The following is a 21,311-nucleotide window of genomic DNA, read 5'->3' on the forward strand; positions in this document are numbered from 1 at the left end:
GTCCTGAGAACCAACGATGCGCCCGTTATGTTAAGTAGGAAGAGGTGGTGCGACTTTCCTACGCCTGGAGGTCGATTTACTACCGTCTCGCATTTTTATGTCTTCGAATTATTTTATCTCAGAGATCGATCTAAGCCCTAAATCCGAGCGACAAAATATCTGCAAACCACAATAAATATATATTATATATTTCTGGGTGCCCTTAGGGGTGGTACCGTACGGCCACATTTTTAGTGAACGGGAAGCTTCCTGTCACACTTTATCCACTTTTTTGTATACTGGCGCTATCCTGGGCTGGGCAGACGCCTCCCAATACAAGGCTCTGTGTGTACCACAGTACTATGTGTGCACCACATCACTGACATCGCCTTCTCTTGATGGTACAGTCGTACCTCTCTACAGCGGACTCTTTATATACGAGACTATCAGCAAATCCTGCTCATGGAGCCCTCCCTATAATCTACTATTTATATAAGAGACTGCTACTAAATCTTGCGAGGAATTGCATACGTTTAGTCAGAGGCACACGATTCGCATGTTCGCCTTCAGGATACAGTTTTAAATTATTAATAATGATGTTCCAATATACAGTATAAAATACGGCATCATTTATTGTTGTTTGAGGCAGATTTAAAATATTTATTATGGCTTGACAATGATCCCAATCCTGTATAAAACGGTTCCTCGAGTAAGCACAAGTCTCACCACGTGCATCGCCTCCCCGTTCATGAAGAAGGCAAACAGATGGTCCATTACGCTATCAATTCGCGGCTGGAGGACGTTTTGGTGCCCAACGAGTTCACCATGCTGATGGCGTTTTTTTCGATTTGTGCTCCCAGAATTGATCATTGGTGATAATTCCCTCGAGTTACTGTACAACGAAGTACCAATCCTTTTTGTTTGGAAAAAAAGTTGGCATTCAAAACCGTCGGGTGCCCCGGACTCCAGGTGGAGACAAATCCATAGGTAGAATGATTTTGGTATCCTAGGCTTACCAACCGATTCTACATCCGATTTCTTCTTTGCTATCACCGAGGGCCCAGATCGTTCGACGATTTAAGGGCGGTTGATTGAGAAGTGAAATAATATTTCAAATCTGCTGCGCAGGCGCTGGGTTTACTGGAGTCGGATGAGGAGAACCACCAGCGCCTACTGGTAGCTACATCGTTTCAGATGCCCGCCCAATTGCGGCACCTTTTCGCTGTTTTGGTGGTGTATTGTGTGCCGACCGACCCGGGCGAATTATGGACTTCTCACATCTCCGCCTTAAGTGAGGCCTATTTACGCAATGAAGTTTCTGAGCACAACCGCTGAGTTCGTGAAAATCGCCGAGAACATGAAATCAATGTGGACCCGTTTTCAATTGAACTGAACAGTCTAATTTACCGGTGAGTGTTGTATTTGATCTTGCATGACGTAAATAGCTACCTCATTTCTAACGGCCAGAATATTGTTGATTACCATGATTCGCTCCCACAGTTCGAACATTTCAGCGATGTTGAGACTGCTCAAGGTGTTGCTGATCGAAATCGAAACCGCCTTCTAGAAATGAAACATCAGACGTGCCCGATCAATTGGAACAATGCGTACTGAGCGTGGGTCATCTTAACTCGGACGAGCGATACGTGTCCGACAAAGCCATTGCAGCTGTGTTATCCGACGGGATGTTATTGGGTGGAATCGCAGAACCCAAGCCGCATAGATCCGGCAAACAATTGTTTCTGGACCCAGCAGGGACTGGAAAATCATTTTTCTTAGACAAGATATTGGGTAGCGTTCACCATTACCGTTGTATAGCTCTGGCGGTAGCAGGTAGTGCATCGCCGCTCAGCTTCTGACCGGTGGGAGAACTGAGCATTCAACGTTTCGCCTACCATTGGATCCAGATGAAACTCCTACCTGCAACTTTGGAGTGCACTTAAAGAAGCAGCACTACCAGAGAATACAAGCTTCATTGTGTGGGATGAATCACCCATGACCCACAAATATCAGTATGAAGCCTCGATCGGACACAATGAGCCGACCTGTTGGTGGAATTACCATGCTGCTTTCTGGAGACTTCACCAAGTTATTCCTCGCGCTGTACCAGCTAAGTGATATCCCCGACTCTCAAACTGTCCTACTTATGGCGCCACTTCGTGTGTATGCTTTTTTGTATTAACATGCGCGTTCACAAGGCTCAAACTCCAGAAAGTGCTCATGAAGCTCAAGAATTTGCAAACTACCTGCTAGGTATCGGACACGGCAAGCAAGCAGTTGCAACCGAATTGGAATCCGACAATGTCAGGATTCCGAATGATGTGGCTCGTGACGTTTCCGCATTGAGCCCACCAGTCGCGCAAGCAACTCATCTCCCTGGACCTTTGTGGACCTCTAGGGGAGGTCCAGTCCAATGGGTTGAGTTGGAGTCTAAGCGAAGAACAGAACATTGTGAATATTGCGTCAAAGCACTCACCCCGTGTCGTGGAACTTACAGGTTAACAGCCGCAGATCGCTCATGGTGGTGAGCACACGTGGAAGCGTAGCTGCAGCAGCGGCCAATGGTGGAAGTCAAGCTAACCCCGCACCACCCGCTGCTCGAGCCAGCACGAGTCAAGCTCCTGTGCCAACCCCGCCTCCCGCTCAGGCTACACAAGCCGCTAGTCAAGCTCCTGTACCAGCCCTGCCTCCCGCACAGACTGCACAAGCCCCAGCAAGCGCCACGGCGCTCGACCCCGCGCTTACCTCACCGGCTGCTGCCTTCGGTGCGAACCGAGATGGCGGCGGAAGCCAACATTCGCAGCCCCAGCCAGAACAAGAACCCAATCACGACGATGAGTCCGACAGCGGCGCCGGCGAGATCAACAACGCTGTGCGCGGGAAGCGTTCGGACAAGATCGACCTACGCAACATCAAGGTTGAACGGTTTGATGGCTCGGTAGCGACGGGAAACTTCGACGCCAAGGCTCGTGAGTTCTGCGAGGAGCTCGACGAACAGATCGACGACGCTCAAGCGCTTGCAGGTCAGGTGTGGCGTGAGGACGTGAAGAAGGCTGTGTTCAAGCTGTATCTCACGGGTATGGCGCGCCGCTGGTATCGTGACTGGCGCACCGCCAACCCCGCAGCGTCTTACTCCGATGGTGCAAATGCGCTGATGTACGAGTTCAGACCGGTCCTACTGGGCGTGGACATCGCCGAGCGCATTAAGAAGGAAATGAAGCGCTGGAATGAGACGTATAGAGAGTTAGCCGACCGGCTGCTCCAGATGGCGGATGCGCTGGAAGGTGGAAAGGCAGTTCCCGCGAACGCGCGCCACGCCCTAGTCGCCTTCGTGAGAAACGCATACCCCAAGTTCACGGACTTTCTGGAGACGAAGGTCGTCTTGAAGACGAAGCCCGAAGACCAACTGAAGGTGGCGGTGGCAGCGTTGGCGCGCAAAGCGGAAACCGACGGGCGCCTTCCGGACCGAAGAAAGACCAAAGTCGCGCCGCCTGCTGCAACTGCGCCGAAAAGCAAGAGCGCGAAGCCCGCGAGCAAGAAGCCTCAGCAGACGATTGCAAAGAACGCCAAGAACCCGAAGAAACGTCCTGCGGAAGCCCAAGCCGCAGTCGTGGAGCGGAAGAAGAAGCCGAAGACCACCAACACTAACACCAAGAGCTCGTTCAAGTGCTACGAGTGCGGTGCGACGGGTCACACCGCTGATTTCTGCCGCACTTACTTGCAGGGCAACAAGAACGGTGAGTTTGATAAAGGCACGGCACTTAACGCAGAAGCCAAGGAAGAGAGCGAGAACGATGAGGACGACCAATGAAGGGCTGGCGTCTGGTGGTGCCCTATCCTGCCGGACTTGGGCGCGTCTCACCATCTGACGGGCCGACAGGAAGACCTCGTGGCTACCAGCACGAGCCCCGCGCTCGCGATTAAGGTTGCTGACGGTCGCACGGTTGTCTCTCAAGTCAAGGGAAGGATGAAGATCCAAGCGATAGTAGACGATGGAAAAGGAGGAGTCTCCACGCGGGAGTTCGTACTTGAAAATGTCTACTACGTGCCAAAATTTCCCAAGACTTTGCTTTCAATCTCGACCCTGGTTCGTACTGGACATGACGTGGAGTTTACGCCTCGCGGATGCACGGTTTTCCGAGGAATCCGTAGGCATGTGGGGTGCATTTCGCGCGTAGAAGGCGGAGTGTATCTTGTGCTCACTCCGGAGAGCTTGCTGGGATCAGCCAGTGTCGCCATGTCGTCCGCGTTTGCAGTGCTGGGTCGCGACCTCGAGACTTGGCATCGGCGCATGGGGCACATGAACTACAAGACGCTCAAGTGGATGGCCGCAAACAAGATCATTAGAGGACTGAACATCCAGCCTGGAGCAAAGCCTCCTGTGTGTGTAGTGTGCGCACTCACCAAGTCTCTGCAACACGCACCGCCGGCGGAGCGAACGAGCAGCGACGAGTTTCAGGATGGCGTCGTGCACGCGGACCTCAGTGGACCACTGGCGAAGACGCGTGGCGGACACCGGTACTTCATGGTGGTGATCTGGCGTGGCTTCCACCAAGTGTATCGGCTCAAGAAGAAGAGTGAGGCAACGTCAAAAGTCCGAGCATTCTTGAAGCTAATCGAGCGCCAGGCCGAAGTCCCGGCAACCGACATCAAGGTCAGAAGGACAGACGGCGGTACGGAGTTCCTCAACAAGGATTTTCGTCGGCTAGTCCAGAGAGAAGGCCTGTGGCAAGAACACACGACGCGCTACAGTTCCTCCCAGAACGGCGTCGCTGAACGGGTTATCCGGTCTGTCACGGAAATGGCGTCCGCCATTCTCACAGACTCGGGATTGGTACATCAGATGTGGGGAGATGCGCTGAAGCATGCAGCGTTCCTGCGCAACAGAATCCCTCGCCGAGGGGAGGCCGTGAGTCCATTCGAGAAAATATTCAAGAGAAAACCGGACGTCAGCAAGGTGCCAATATTTGGACAAGCTTTGTCAGTTCGCGTTCCTGATGAGATTCGGATCAAGTACCAGCGGTTCTCCAACACGCGTGGCCAGCTTGGTGCATTCGTAGGTTGCACTGATGAAGTAAAGGGATACCAGGTCTATTTGCCAGGCCCAGGTCACCCAGTCCTTGAGGCTCACAGTGCTAAATTGATCGATCTGATGTACCACGAGCTGGAGGACGTTGGCGACGACGACCCAGATGACTTTACCCCAGACAGCGGTGACGAACGCGGCGACCAAGATCAGCAAGCAAGCGATCAAGACAGTGAGGCTCCGCATGAGTCGCAGTCTACAGCCAAGCGCCGCTCTCGTCGCATAGCGGCCCAAACGTCCTTCGCTGCTGTCGCTTTCGTGGTTCTCGGGGAGGTTCTCCTTGAACCTCTTAATCTTCGTGAGGCTCAAAGATCACCTCAGTGGGCCGAGTGGCGTCAAGCCATCGAGAAAGAAGTCAAGGCCCTGTTCGAGAATGGTACATTTGAGTGGGTGGATTTGCCTCCCGGCGCGTCAGTACTTGATCACACACTCCAGTTTCGCGTGAAAACTGGTGCAAATGGAGAGGTCATTCTGTTCAAAGCCAGGCTGTGCGCCCGTGGCGATCGGCAGCAGTACATGCTCGACTTTCTGGACACCTACGCGCCTGTGGCAGCCCTGACGACCGTGCGCATCTTCTTCGTGATCGTCGCCAAGCTGCGACTTGTGGTTCGTCAAGCCGACGTGCCGGCAGCGTACGTCAAGGCGGATCTCCTGGAGGAAATCTACATGCGCCCAGTCCCTGGATTCGGAACGCCAGAACAACGTGGAAAGGTGTGGAGGCTTCGAAAAGCCCTGTACGGGCTCCGACAGGCAGGCCGCGAGTGGAACAAAGCGATCGACGCGTTTCTCAAGAAATATGGGCTGGTGCCCACGGAAGCTGATCTCTGTTTATATTTCATGTACATTGATGACTCACTTCTCTTGGTGTGTCTGTATGTAGACGACTTGCTAGTGGCGCAGAGCAAGTGTTGCACCTGATGGTGGCACTCAGTTTCAAGTTCGATGTGAAGGACATGGGTACACCCAGTCAATTCCTCGGCATGCGTGTCGAGCGTCCAAGCCCGTCGATTGTGTTGCTATCACAAGCCTCGTACGTGGACGTGGCGCTGCACCGCTTAGCGATGGACGGGGCGCGACCCGCCAAAACGCCAATGGTCCCAGGCACCCGGATGGACTTGATGGACAATGTGGTTCCAGAAGATGAAGCCGTCGTGATGAAGAGAATGCCGTATCGGGAAGCCGTTGGAGCGCTTCTTTATCTGGCTCGAGTGACAAGGCCAGATACCAGCTTCGCAGTTGGACAGCTTGCAAGGCATAATGCACATCTGAGGAAGGTCGCTTGGGATGCGGCGAAGTACCTCATGAGGTACTTGGCTGGCACGAGAAATATGCAGCTGACATTGGAGCCTACCGGTGACGACATCACCGTAGCCTCCGACGCTGACTGGGCGAATGACCAAGTGGACCGGAAGTCAATTTCGGGCCGTGTCGTGTTTCTGTTCGGGTGTCCTGTTGCTTGGGCTACCAAGAAACAGACTACTGTGACGAAGTCGAGTACTGCTGCTGAGTATGTGGCTGCAGATGACGCCATTGAAGTTGCCGAGCTGGTGCAGTTGATCGTCGAGCAAGTACTGCGGAAGAAGGTACCGCTTGTGCTTGCCATGGACAGCCAACCTGCCATCGCTCGCCTCAAGCGCCAAGGACTCAACGAGAAATCTAAGACCGTAGATGTGAAGTTCAAGGCGGCAAAGGGCCTACTTCAGGAGGGGAAGATCGCCGTGCACTACACGCCGACGGGCGACATGTCGGCAGACCTCTTGACGAAAGCTCTCGTCCCCGGACAGCACTCTCGCAAGTGTGGCCTGTGTGGCCTTTCGAGCGCCGAGTAAACGTACTCGTGCGCTGCTTGTGGGGGAGGTGTTGTTCGCGGCTGCACGTTGGACAAGCAGCGCAACTGTGGATAGCCATTAGGTGTGGCGATCACCATTCGCGCAAGCAACTCATCTCCCTGGACCTTTGTGGACCTCTAGGGGAGGTCCAGTCCAATGGGTTGAGTAGGAGTCTAAGCGAAGAACAGAACATTGTGAATATTGCGTCAAAGCACTCACCCCGTGTCGTGGAACTTACAACAAGGCACGCCATGGACACGACCCAACAAGCTGTCTTCGACAAGCGCGATCGGCTGGCAAGGGCTGCGATACTGCGTGGACTTCGTGGCTGCAAGAATGACGATGCGTCCAAGGTCTGTGGAATGCCGTCGGCAAAAGATATGTGGGACACGTTGGTCTCGGACCATACTCAACGTGACTTCTCGTATGCTATGCTACTGAAGCGCCAACTCTACCAGTGCTCGCTAGAGGAGGTCAATCGATGGCTGACTATATCAGCACGATGACTCGGTTTCGGCAGCGACTGCGGAACATGGGCGTCGAGCATGCGACTTCGGATCAAGAGATGGCTAGTGTACTCCTGATGGACGTCGCGGTAATGCACAAAGAGCTGATAGAGCAGTTTGACCTCCCAACCCGATAGAGCCACCCGCCGACACTTCAGCAGGTGACGAATGCTCTCCGTTCGCGAGAAGAACGCGATCGCATGGTGGGTCAGACTGCCGCTGTGTCCACGGTGGTCATGAGCATGAATGCTACTGGTCGGGGTGGGCCTGGTGGTAGTGATGGTCAATGGCGAAATGGAGCTGCTAGCAATGGTGGAGGTGCTGGAAAGAAGGTTATTAAGTGTTACCATTGTAAGAAGGCTGGTCACATGAGACGTGATTGCTGGTACTACAAGAATAAGTCCAAAACGGTGAGTGGCAATGGTCAAGACTCGGGTAGCTCCCAGAAGCGCAATGTCCAAGGCAAGAAGGAAACAAGCTCTGATAAAAGTAAACAACAGACATCGGGTGTGATCGAGCACATGCAATGGTTTAATAATGGTCACGACGACAGCAGTAGCGATGAAGAAATGGAGGTGATCGGTATGGTACAGCAGAGCACACGCTCGACCAACCCACGTGAGTGGATGCTGGACTCTGGGACTACGACGCACGTATGCATCGATAGAAATCTTTTTACAAGCGAGAAAAAGTCGAGAGCAAGTTTCAAGGTCTGGACTGAAGAGATCACCAAGGGCATTATGAGTGGGAATGTTCGAATATTTACACGCAATGGCAGATCTGATGGAGTCGTGGAATTGCAATTGGAGAACGTTGAGTATTCTCCACATGGTTCATCCAACCTGCTGAGTTTGGGCAAGTTGAAAAAGGCTGGCTGGAAAATGTCGACAAACTCTCCCGACGAAGCAATACCAAAGATTTTCTTAGATCGTGCAGATGAGCGACTAGAGTCTTGTGAACGAGGTGATCATTACTGGCTACAGACGAGTAATGTTGATTCCGTCGTGACGGGAGCAGTTATGATGTCGATGAATGCTGATGCTAGTCCATTAATGCGTTGGCACGAACGTCTGGGGCATTTGAACGTAGCAGCTATCAAGCACATGGTCGTGCATGGCACGGTCACGGGCATGGATATCCCCCTGCACTTGTTCAAGAAGAAGTTTGTATGTCTTAGCTGCATGTCTGCCACACGTAAACGGCGATCCTACAAAGCACGTGCCGCAGATAAGCGTACCAAAGTCAATTACGAGCGGCTGATGTCAGACATTTGCGATATCAGGAAATACTTGCCTGGTGTCAAGGGATTTCGATATTTTCAGCTGATCCAGGATGAAGGCTCTCGGTACAAATGGTGTTTTCCACTGAAGAAAAAGAGTGATACAAATGCCAACACATTGAAGTTAATCACTGAGTTGCTGACACAAGGCCATCGTATCAAAAAAATTACCAGTGACAGAGGAGGGGAGTTCATTAATGACGAGCTGAAGTTGTTTCTAGCGGCTCGTGGAATTCGTCTTGTACCTACGCATCCTTATACTCCCGAAGAAAACGCGCTTGTGGAGAAACTGAATGGTGTATTGGTGGGCAAAACGCGTGCTGCGATGTATGCTGCTAACCTTTCGACTCAATTGTGGCCTGAAGTGCTTCAATATATCGTGGACATTTACAACATGAGTACGACGCGGGCGCTGAACGGCAGAACTCCATCGGAAAAATTATTCGGCTCCAAGCCGCACGTCACTAAAATTCGTGTTTGTGGTTCGATTTGTTTCCTTTATCAAGCGAAGCGGAAAGATAAGTTGTGTCCTAAGACCGAACCTGCTTTGCTACTCGGGTTCGCTCGCATCTCACCTGGATATCGACTGCTACACCTGCGAACAGGACAAATTGTGAAAGCGCGAGAAGTGAAATTTCGCGAAGATATCACAGTCAGCAAGTCTTACATTAAAGCATTACTACTTGGAAAGCAGGCGATGTACAAACAGATCCCTTTCATACCTCTTCCGGTGGAGTATGTAGCTGCTGACAGTGTGCGATAAAGTGTTCAACAGGAGGTGAACTGCAATTTGCCTGACGATGGTGTGCGTAAGCCTGGTAGTGCTGGTTTGGGGGGAGGAACTTCATCTAGTAGTGAATCATCAGACGTCGATGACGAATTGTCAGATGTTGACATGGATGGCACAAATCCAGCAACTACACAAACACCAACCACTCCGCACACTCGAGGTCGTAGACAAGCTCGAAGACAGGGACACCTAAGTGCTGATCAACAAGACAATGGTGATCCTGCTCGTCGCTCGACTCGAACTCGAATAACAAATGTAAGATTGGGAGGGTATGTGCTATCGCTGGAAGAAGAGTTTGCTGGAAATCCATCATCAGTAGAGGATGCTACGTGCTCGCCTCAGCGGAAACTATGGATAGAGGCAATGAAAGAAGAATTTGATTCGTTGCTGAAGAACGGAACATGGATTTTAGTTGACCGACCAAAGTCGCCGGAAGAAAAGAAAGTGAAGGTGATCACGATAAAATGGGTGTATTGCGTCAAAAGAGATGAATAGGGCAACATTGTACGATACAAAGCGCGATTAGTGATACATGGTTTTAAGCAGCGGTTTGGACACGAATACTGGGACACGTACTCTCCGGTAGTGCGCATAGTAACGATTCTGCTGTTGCTTCTGTTGGTGCTGCTCCTTGAGTTGGGTACCAGACACGTGGATGTCAAAACTGCGTTTTTGAACAGTCCACTCCATGGAGTAGTTATCTACATGGAACAACCTGCGTGCTTTGACGATGATACGGGACGGGTTTGCTGGCTCCAGAAAGGTCTTTATGGCTTGGAGCAGGCTGCAAGAATATGGTATCAAACCTTGCACAAATATCTGGCTGAACTTGGTTTTAGTCACTGCGCACATGATGTGGGTCTTTACGTAAAGTACGTTGACGGCAGAATTGTTCTGGTTACTGTCTACGTGGATGATATGCTAATTATTGGTAAAACCAGCGATATTGATGATATGGTCGACGCACTGCGGCTCAAGTTCACGATGAAGGATTTGGGACGCGTGAAACACTTGTTGTCGATGGAAATACACTATGAGCCTAGTGTCATGCTTTGTATGTCGCAATCCGCCTACATAGATCAATTGCTGTAACGCTTTCATATGAGTATGGCTAATTGGGTGGGTTCTCCACAGATGCAGAATGAGAAGATGGTGCCGCTGGAGCGTGACGTGGCCAAGATTAATGATCCAGCACTTCCGTATCGAGAGATTGTTGGGAAGTTGCAGTACTTGGTCACTTGTACGCGTCCAGATATTGCTAATGCGGTACGAAGACTCGGACGTCATTCTGGTGCACATGCAAAAGAGAATTTTGCTAGTGCTTAGCGCGTGTTGCAGTACCTGCAGGGTACGAGGACATTTGGATTGGTTTATCGCAAAGATGATGCGACATTGCTGATATGTTCACCAAGGCGCTCGGACCACAGCGATTTGCAATGCTGCGGGAGCTGCTTGGAGTTGAGGACGTGGTTGAGGCTGCTTCAAAAGCAGGCCTGTCAACACGACACAAAAGTGTTGATGACCAGGAATCCTGAGTTCTGGGGGAGTACGAGAGTATGAGACTCGTGTTGATTTCTTTCTCTATCACTCTCTCATGTTCACTCATGATCTGGTCGCGTTCTGGTCGGATGGCTAGGAGAAGACCTGCAAGTTCGATGGATGGATTGTATGGTCAAAGGGGGTTTTCTGCTTAGGCTTTCCTCCTCGTGCATGGCACGTGTAGAAGTCACACAGTTGGTGTGAGGTTAATGATTGAATATTACTTCGAGTTCTGCTCTCTAGTACGCAAATGTTCCCTATCTACTCTTCGTCGACACTCATCCGCAGCGCTAAAGCTGTTAGTACATTGTCTCCTTGCTGCTGGTAGCCAGCAGCCGTTGCATTCGAGAGGTCCATTGGTTCCGGATCCTCCAGTCCTCACTACCGAGCGCGGTTGCTACCTCGGCACATTCGCATGGAGTTTAGTCTGCCGCAGGCTAAACTCTTCTTGGATGGCAAGGGTGATTGCAGCCTTGAGAGTACTCGGGTACTCTCGGATGAGATAGGTCTTCATGGGCCCATCTCTAAGTCCCTTCATGAACGTGATGACCTTGGTCGCCTCGTCAATTGGATTAGTCACGATATTTGAGACCAAGTATCGTGTACGCTGCGCGTAAGCATGGCCATCATGCTTACCCTGCTGAAGGTCGAGGAACTCCGCCCTCGACCGGAACTCGTTTTGCGGGGGCTCACGCGCTTGTCTGAGCTCCTCTGTGAATACTTCGTACATGCTGAAGCACGTAGGATCAGAGAGTCGGCGCCCATACGCCCAACTCCTTGCGCGTCCGCCAAGGCAGGACATGGCGAACGCAACCTTTGACAACGGGTCGGCGATACGTCGAGCCGCTATGGCTGTGTCGAGTTCGACAAGTCATCGGAGGAGAGGCTCGCCCTCTCTTCCCACATAATTGCTTACGCTCAATTTTAATGATTGAGTACGCGGTGTCGTCCCCGACGACGCCGTCGCTGAGGAAGCAGCATCGCGCTGCTCCTTCATGATGAATCCTAAAGCAACACCATGTTGCTCCGTCGGCGATAGCGTACGCACCATCGTAGCTATCGCCGCCTCCCCAATGACTGTTGACAGTCGTTGAAGGGCTTCCCACTCTGGGTCAGACAGGTGGGGCAGTCAGCGCCTGCAACATGCGTTGCAGGCGTATTGGGGCCCTCCATGGGCACCTCCGTGCTCATGCGGTTCTCGGCTCCGCGTTCGTACACCCTGCACGAACGTCAAGCAGTCGGTCGTTGGACGGACTACAAAGTGCTACCAGGTGTAGTGGGCCTATATTGGCTCACTACTTTTGCTTACACGTTGCGCTGCGTGTATGAGGAAGCGGTAGTTTATTGATAATTTGAATAAATTATACTTGCGTCCTCAAGTAATTGACCAGACTGATGCTGCTATCGACGGCTGCTGCCACCGTAGCGTCTACGGAGTCTACATTATCTGCTGCTACCGCCGCCGCTGCAGTAGTTTCAACTGCATCTACCATATTTTATGAAGTGATTATCGCTGCCGTAGTGCCCAACGGAGTTCACACTATCTGTTGATGCGGTTGTCGCCATAGTAACTACTAAATCTACAACATCTAACGAAACTCTTGTACTGTTCGAACATCTCCATGTCTTCATCAATGCGAACGTCTTCACCTCCATCAACAATACAAACTCGTCCTCATCCTAGACCTTCCCTTCGATCAGCCTCGTTTTCGTTTAATTGGTTCCGAGACTCCGCCTTGATACCCTACGTCTTCGATTTTCTACGACTGTCAGCATGCTGCCTCGATCATGCCCCGCTGGGGTCTCATCTCGATCGCTGGACTGTGATGCGTGGCGCAATATAACCTTGGCTGCTTGGTTTCTTCTGTCTCTGGATATTGGATTGTAAGGAATACATGTGACGAGGCTCGCTCGGATCTTTCCGGCGAACCCGTCAATAGCCTGCCGCCAACGCACTCTATGTCCCACGCACGAACCTTAGTGGATGGGACGGGGCAACTGGCTTCAATGAACCGTCGCTTCAACCAGAACTGGCTCGGGAAGCATGGATACACTGTCGGTCGACGCCCCAGGTCTCAGCTGGGAGTCTCAGCCACTCCGCTGAGACTACCGTAACTCTGAAGTCATGATGACTGACGTTAATTATGGATTTGCTCATTTCTTGCGAAGATTGGGTTGCGGTCACCCGCGGAGCTACGCTGAGCTCAGACGTCCCGTGTAGACACCTGTTGATGGCTGGATACGCGGTAAACTGAGCCGACCTGGTCTCAGCTGAACTCGTTGCGGCTCGGCTGAGAGTCGGTCAGCTTTGGTGGTGAAGGCGCTGAAGTCTCTAAGTCTCAGCTGGAAGAACTGAAGTCCCCGAGTCTCAGCTTGGATCACTGAGACTAGCTGGTCTCAGCTGAAGCCAGTTGGTTTCAGATCTCACTACTCTGAGCACGGGTGGTCTCAGCCGGAGCAGCTGAAATCTATATGTCTCGACTCAGATGTTTCAGCGGGATGTGCTTGGGCTCAGCGGACGCTCCGGAGTCTCAGTTTGGCGACCCAGGTCTCAGATGATGCGGACACTGGTGGACATTTATGCCGGGGGTCTCAGTTGGAATCTTGTCTGAGACTATGAGTCTCAGAGTGGCCGATGGGTACACGGTGAATGCGCGCTGCTGGAGGATCGCGTCATCAATGATGACGGACTCATATATCAGCTGGGATGAGACCTGTCGCACCCAGATTACGACACACTTTCGGCCAATGAGTCACCGGGGATCAGCAACTCATCACTGAAGCTTCGTTGAAGATCTGCTGAACCCATGCCTGACCACGCTGGATTTTGCTGAGCTCGGCCCATTATTGGCTAAAATCCAGGTTGAAGCGCCGAATGCCTTAGGCACACCGGCAGCTCTCAGGATGGTCTGAGCACCCTTTGTGGGTGCTCTCCGAACGGCGCTGTGCGCCTCCACTTGATAGGTCTTTGTTTGCATGTGTAATAATTGAATCAGAATCGAATTTGCCCCGAAGGACGCAAGTGGGAGTGCTTCCTTGTGTAAAAGGGTGCCGAGGACCAGTTCCATCAAAACTCAACCCCATAATATATGCTATATTATAGTCTTTTAGGGTGTACCTCGGTGTGAAGAGGAGCTTAATTAGCTATTTTATATTATTACGTGGTCTGGACGACATTGCCAACAAGTATTTCATATTTTCGGGGAGTAAGTGACTCTCCTGAGGTTTCGGTGAAGCGACAGCGCGGGGCTGAGATCAGGTCAAGTCTTCGGTGTGGTCGCCGGATTTCGCTTATATTTGAGCGTGGTGCGCTGGTGTCCCTGGGTGCAGAGCGAGAAGCCAGACTACGGATAGGCTCAAACCGAGCCAATTTTCTCGGGGCCACTCTGGCGAGTGAAGACCCGTGGAAGCGGCTCCCAGCTGGAGCCGCCGGAGGAAGTGAAGAAGCTACGGAGACCAGGACTAAGGTCTCGGAAGAGGTGGACAAATTACGTCTGGAGTGTCGTGTTTTGTATTGAAGAAAACCCGGGACACATTGGGTTAGACACGTGCGAGCTGAGATCTGTTGAGTGAGGAGCAGGTTTCGTTTGCCGCGCACTGGAGACATCTGAAGCTGGAACAAGATTGCTGTGGCTGGCTGACGTCTGGGGCCAAAGCGTAACCCAAGGAAGAAACGCCAAGGGGATCGCAAGGAAGGTGCACACGCCGCGCCTGACCAAGGACCGGAGCTGGGAAGTCTCAGCGGAGTCGTTGTTGGTTTCAGCTGAGATCGTTCAGCTGAACCCCCAAGCTTCTGAGCCTTTTGTGCTCTAGTCCGACGTTCGGCGGTCTACGTTTGCTCAAGGTTCGATCTGGAAGCTGGGGATTTACCGCATCTCGCAACCAAATGGGTGGAAGCCATTGCGCCCGTCGATTTGACACCAAGTTGACAATTTCTATAGTAAAATCAAGTGAAGCACACATATCTATTTCAATAACGAAACCAAATGAAATGCACATACCAATTTCAATAACGGAGAAAGGATTCGCGCTATGGTCGCTAAAACGCCACCATAGCGTTGAGATGCGCTCGAGGACAATGCTCGTACCAGTAGCTATGTAAAACATCTCACTCCGTAGTTAGCACCTGTCCGCTTGACCAGGGTATCCCCCAAGGCCTCGCGGACAGCGGTAGCGCCTTCCAAAGTGCCTCAAGGCGAGTCGCCGGCACTGACGAATTCGCGCCATTATCTACTATCATTCTATTAGAAAATAGCGCGAAATTGTCAGCATCCGTGCCGGGACAGCGTCGATGAGTACCCATGCTAGTGTTTGAAGTTGGTGGCGAGTGGGACTCGTAATTTACGCGATATCTTTCGAGGATCGGGAGGTATTACGCGATCATAGCATCCTAACTCCAGCCAATCACTGTGCTTCGCTTTCAATTATGCTCGAGTGTCTGCCATTTATTAGCCAATGAAAATACAGACGAGGGCGTGAATAAGGAACGCCTGATATATAACAACTTTCAAGTGGTATGAGCCAATTAGAGGGCATAAATTGCCATTGATGTGACAAAGTACTTGATTTAGTTAATTATGTCACTAATCTGTGTCCGGTCCACGTATAATCCGGCGTTGCGCCAACAACATTTGATGGTGTCGGCGTCCAGCGCATTCCACGCGTTGCTGCACCACGTGACTGCGTCCGATGTCTCGATGACAAAGGGGTCCAGCTCGCAGCACAATCTCCGGACTGCCTCTTCGCCGCAGTCTTGCAGTACACGCCGCTTGATCCACGCGATCACACCTTGGTCTATCGGTTGGATCGCCGCTGTCGTGTTTGGGGGCAAGAACTCCACCTCCACGTTGGCCAATGTGTCCTCCGGAGGTATGGCACAGGTGCATTGTCTAGTAGAAGCAGAATCTCCCTCTTGGCCTCACCCATCGACTTGTCCAAGTCCTTCAACCATTGTTGAAAGACTGGTACAGTTATCCAACCTTTGCTTGTGCCCTTGTATTGTGCGGTCAATGGCTTCATGGGCAGCCAACGCGGCTTCTTGGCTTTGCCCAGAAAGAGTAGCGGAAGCTTCTCCGTCCCGGAGCTGAGCCCATTCTCCTAGCGTCGCGAGGCTCCACGTTGGCTCGCGGGTGTGCATTGCACAGAGTTCGAGCTGTTACTGCTTGTTGAGGCGCATTCTCCGTGCTTGCCGCTCCATCTTGTTCGTGTCAAATTCGAATTTCCCGCCCAGATTCAAAACCCAGCGATGGCCAATGTCAGTGCTTCAAGCTCTTACCTCTATAATTGCATAATATTAGGTTTTGAAGGTTATAGGATGACACCCGTTCCTTATTCACGCCCCGTCTGTATTTAAGATTTCAATTCCAGAGAGTACCGTAATTTATGAAGGGGAGCAAAATGCCCCACTTGATGGGGATGTATGCTAGTTTTGTATACTATATAGATTCAAGTCAGTAAGCGCTGTTCACGAAAGGGTTAAAATACGCTAAAGCAGCACTTCCGTCGTCTTCGAGCTGGTCCTCGAGGATCTTCTCGACACTCGACCGGCTTGATCTTCTTCTTCAGTGTGGACATGGTGTTGGCGAGGCTTCCCCACAGGCCAGCACCCTCCGAGCTCGGCTTGCCTTTGTACGTCAGCTCCGAGCGGGGCGACCGTTTGCGCGCCTCCTTGTTCTTGATCTCGACCAAGCTGCTCTTCATCTGCTTGATCTTCACGAGCAGGTACAGCACGCCATCCTCGGTCGGCAAGCGGCCCAGGAAGATGAAGCGGTGTCGCACACCGTCCCCCACGCGGACGACCAAGGCCTTCATGGCCCCCAACGAAGCCCTAGCCGCCGCCGCCACAAGGGTGTCACGCTGGAGGTGACCAAGCCCACCAAAAAGCGCATCCGCAGACAGCGCAAGGAGCTGACGCGGCGTCCGAGTGGGCGCCGCGTCGTCGTTGTTGCTGCCATCGCTCCAGAGCGTCTCGCAGTTTGTGGAGAGCATCGTCAACGCGCTCTCGAGTGACGTGTCGGCGCCCAGCGTGAGCCCCGTGAACTCACCCACCTGCGCTTGAGAGACCTCGGGCGTCGGGCGCGAACTGGTCGCAGGCCTGCACGTCTGCCAGCATAACATGGGCGCCATCTCGTTGTTGAAAACCAGCGCTTCAACGGGTCTTGCTGGTTTTGTGTACACGTAGCAGCAAGAACCGTACATGTATTGATGTGTCTGCTTGTGGCCACATGCACCGTACGGTATATAGAAAAGTTCCACGGGAAAACGTAATGTATGATCACCATTGGAAGGCTGTGCGACGGATAACATTGAGCAATGTAAAATTCCCCAACATGAAATTTCGTATTTGTAGTGGCAGGCTTACAACAACTCTCATTTCAGATTTGACCCTGTCGATTAGCTCAGTAATGCAACTCTATGGCCACTATTAATTACTCACTTACCATTGCATAATTTGTAGATAACGAAACAACTAGAATTAGAAAATGATAGACTTTTGGATAGGCACTGAGCAGAGACACCGAATACTATTCTCATCTTCAGATACGTTATTTCCCATGTCCCATTTTTGTCGTGAATGTGGCACGTAGTTGGCCCACGTATACAGTAATCACGCGTACAGTAATCACGCGAATAGTAATCGGCCCACGTTGTAGTTGAAGGTTGTTCGTCGAGGACGTGTTGTTGTAGAATGAGAGATTTTAGCCCAGGCCGCTTGGGCTGCGGCGGAACGGCCACCGGTTTCCTCACAACGCAGGCACTTGCAGCCTTCCTTCTCATTTATACATGTAGCGCGAGCGATATGCGAGCGTTATGAAACTGCAAAAAGGACGTCGGCTTGAATAATTTTAGCCCTCAGAACTACTTTACATAGCAAGATGGAAAAGCTCCTCTCTGTAGCAGAAGAAGGCACGATGCCTAGTACGGTTCGTTGCCGCTTGAAGCTAAAGAAAGGTGAACCACTAAGCAGTTGCCGTGACAAGGGACGAGTGACTCGATTTGATTTCACAGTCGTTTGTCATTGTGAGCGAGAAAACCCCGAATGGCCGGGTGATTGGTGGCATTCGGACTTTGTCGTCCTCTAAGGACTGCTAACTTGCCTCTAATCTGAGTTTTAACTTTAGCACAGGTTATAGCAAATCCCAACCCACACCCTAGTCTCGCCTATCTTGTTCCCAGTTCAAGACGTCGACTTGGCCAAAATGAGTGAAAGGCGCAATACCAAGTGTCTCATCTTAAGCGCCTATCCAAAAGTCTATCATTTTCTGATCCCAGTGGAGTCCTGACCTATGGACTGCGAGGTTGCAAGACACACATAGCTCACATGCAAATATACTAAGTTAGAATAGAGCAACGCAAATTGCGAACGCGACACATTGTTATTGATGTCGTAGTTCCGAATGCAAGTAGTACATGTATAGACATCCTTCAGTAAGCCTGAGTATATTTTTCCGTAACGGTAGACACATGTTGCTGATAGACAAGCAACTCATGCATGTATGCACGTTTCCCGCAGGACGACACTATCCCGCCACTTCTACTTAAGTCAGCACATCATCATTGGGGAACAAATCCGAACTGCACTTTTTAGTTATTTCTGCAAGGTATGTACATGGTTCCGGAACGACGGTATCCAGAACAGGCTTATACTGGATGGAAGTACTCACCTGCTAGGAATTGTTGGGTGCACGTTTGTTGCGTGGCTTGTTTTCCGTAGACCTTTGGTTCCCACTTCGCAATTTGTTTTCCAAGACACACCATCCGCACCAAGAAGCACCAGCAACATCCAGAACCAATCATGCGTCTGCCCTACACCCTAATGACCGCTGTTTCGACTCTCTCCGTTCACCAAGTTCCTGTCGCTGCGTCTGTTGGTAGTGACATTGCGCTTACTGGTGCAATGTCGTTGGGATTGTTGCACTTTGTTGGCGCCGACCAAAGTGTTAGCGTCCAGACTCGACTTCTGAGAGGCGACAACATCGACGAACGTGACGAGGAAGAGAGAGGATTTGCGGACATGGCTGCGGTTAAAAACTTTGTCAAGGAGATGCTACGGACGGAATCGTTTTCGGCTCTCGAGAAAGTGGATGATCTGGTGAGCCTAAATAAAATTTCGGCTGCGGCAGACGAGCACTTGGCATCGGTGTTCAAGTTTGCACACGACAACAATATGAGCCCAGATGATCTGGCCACCCACCTGAAAACTATTCCAAAAGCGGACGAAGCCATTTCAGAAAAGGCGGTTGCAATGTACTCCAATTACTTGGAGGGACTTGGCAAAGAATAACTAGCCTGAAGAGAAGCGATTGCTAACGATGTGAATATCGGTTTGCTCGTAGAACAAAACGCGAAGACTTACCAGTTCTCTTAACGAATAATACAGATTTTGTTCGAGAACTTTCGTGACAACATCGTCTAATTACTTTGTCAAAGTCACAGCTCATTCTTCACGGTACAATGCGAGCTGATAGGATATTGGATCGCGGTTCGACGACTTGCTACCTCCGTACTGAAGAAAATGACACTTTAAACTACGTGGTATACGATATACTGTTTTTCTAAACGCCCTCGACGGTACTAGTAGCCGTTTAAACAAATTTAAATGAATTTGCATAAATAAATTCGACCGAAATGATTTTTTTTTCAACAGGGCGAGAAGAGCCTCTCAATCTCACTCCCTCGGACGAGAATTTTAGACGGGAGCCGGTAACTGTGAATTACCGTCTCCAATGAAAGTTATATGAGGTATGGAGCCGATAAAGACCCGAAAATAGCCTCCCGTGTCGCTTTAGGAGTGGCGCAGGAGACGGCAAATCCTTCCGAATGTTGTCTCCTTACCGTCTGCTGAGGACGAAAAGGAGACGAAAATATCGGGAGACGGACCCTTGAGGTTGCAAGGCTCCCTGTTTTATTGGGAAGACGCATCTCGGGTTCGTCTCGTCGGAGGGGTGCAGAATTGCGAAATTCGATGTGATTTTTGTCTGAATAAAAAGCTATTCCACGCCGAAATTTCATGACATTCCGCTTTATTAGCGATCTCTCACTTATCTAGGAAAAATGTAGGAATTCTCGCGGGCAACAAAGTCTCTCTTATTGCTGGTGAAGATACGCTGAGTTGTGTCCAATTATGGCAAGCTCCACGAGCGCTTAGAAGGTGCTGGACCAGCTAGGCGGAGCGTAGTTCCGAGGGATAGCTCGGATACCCCGCGCTTGCGAGTCGAAGCCAGGAGAGGCAAGCTCTCCATTCCTACCGTAAATATTTTTTGTGCCTGCTCTTGAGTCATGTCTAATCTTGTCGCAAAAGCGTCGTCACGCTTTGGTATATGGTAGCACTTGAGCAGAGGAAGTAGCAGCTGAAACACTCAGGCAAGATGCCGTCGCCGTAGCAATCAATACTTGATTGTTCTTGAACGGGTAAATTGTGATCTGATTGAGTTTTAGTCGTGCTTCGCTTTCTAGCTCTCACTACTGGACTACATGACTCTCTTCCTTATCATCTAACATGTGACTTGAACTGCAACTTCAATTTAATTTTGAGCGGCGCACAGCCAAGAGCGGATCACATCTGCCGTGTTCATCCGCTAGAAATGGTCGTGTTCAACATGAAGTTTTCGTCCTCACAGCTGTCTCGATTTGACTCGTAGCAGCTTCGATATTCTCGTGACAAATCTAGTTTCGTAGCCAGCCTCTGCTGCCGATTCAGCAATCCGTTTTACTAGGTTGGTCCAGTCCTAACATGTTTTTCGAAATTGTTTACGAGGTAGATCGTGCGTGCCGACTCGCTTTAACGGCGGGTAGCCTCTTGTCATGAATGTAGCCATTCCCCTCTCGTAAGCTGTAGGAAGAAGTATTTCTCGACGCCGATAGAGATCCTTTATTGCGCTGCGCTACCCACTTAGCGTCCCCAACACTGACGCTTTTGCGCTTCTCCAACAGGAACGCCTCAAAATCACTCGGTGTAAAGTCTGTGAGGTCGAGCTGAACAGTGCTTGTAAAATACATCGGTGGCTCGTCGCGTTTACTTGATCGAATCCATCGAGATATAACCGCCAAGCTACCTCGATGCGCGCGCTGTGTTTTGGAAGACACGCACGCATCCCTTACATCTTGGATAGTGACTTCTCTTGTTTCACTCCCATTTTGCGCAGCAGCCCAAGTCGACGGTGCGCTGGCCGATTTGGGGGAGGGGTACGTCACCAAAGTGGTGGCTGAAGGGAACACGTCATCGCTGCACGTCGAAGGCGCTGAAGATAGACTGCTCGACGGTGGGGTACAAGGCCAGACAGACTCAACGGAGACCGGGGCC

At 51.1% G+C, this 21,311-nt stretch overlaps 3 protein-coding genes across 3 annotated transcripts; 2 read left to right on the top strand and 1 right to left on the bottom strand.

Annotated features, from left to right (window-relative positions):
* Positions 1-2,497: 2,497 nt before the first annotated feature.
* On the top strand, positions 2,498-3,790 carry IUM83_15432 (Zea mays Retrotransposon Opie-2; the record flags this gene model as incomplete). The annotated part of the gene is made up of 1 exon (XM_067940247.1): positions 2,498-3,790. One exon carries the CDS (start codon positions 2,498-2,500, stop codon positions 3,788-3,790), a length of 1,293 nt encoding a protein of 430 aa, XP_067784621.1.
* A 426-nt stretch (positions 3,791-4,216) lies between these two features.
* IUM83_15433 (Integrase catalytic core protein) lies at positions 4,217-6,894 on the top strand (the record flags this gene model as incomplete). Its single annotated transcript, XM_067940248.1, has 2 exons — positions 4,217-5,799; positions 5,946-6,894. 2 exons carry the CDS (start codon positions 4,217-4,219, stop codon positions 6,892-6,894), a joined length of 2,532 nt encoding a protein of 843 aa, XP_067784592.1.
* Positions 6,895-16,483: 9,589 nt separating this feature from the next.
* On the bottom strand, positions 16,484-17,134 carry IUM83_15434 (uncharacterized protein; the record flags this gene model as incomplete). The annotated part of the gene is made up of 1 exon (XM_067940249.1): positions 16,484-17,134. The coding sequence occupies one exon, from the start codon at positions 17,132-17,134 to the stop codon at positions 16,484-16,486; it is 651 nt and encodes a 216-aa protein (XP_067784591.1).
* Between the last annotated feature and the right edge of the window lie 4,177 nt (positions 17,135-21,311).

The sequence above is a fragment of the Phytophthora cinnamomi genome (assembly GCF_018691715.1).
Source record: "Phytophthora cinnamomi strain GKB4 chromosome Unknown Contig87, whole genome shotgun sequence".
Lineage (NCBI taxonomy): Eukaryota > Oomycota > Peronosporomycetes > Peronosporales > Peronosporaceae > Phytophthora > Phytophthora cinnamomi.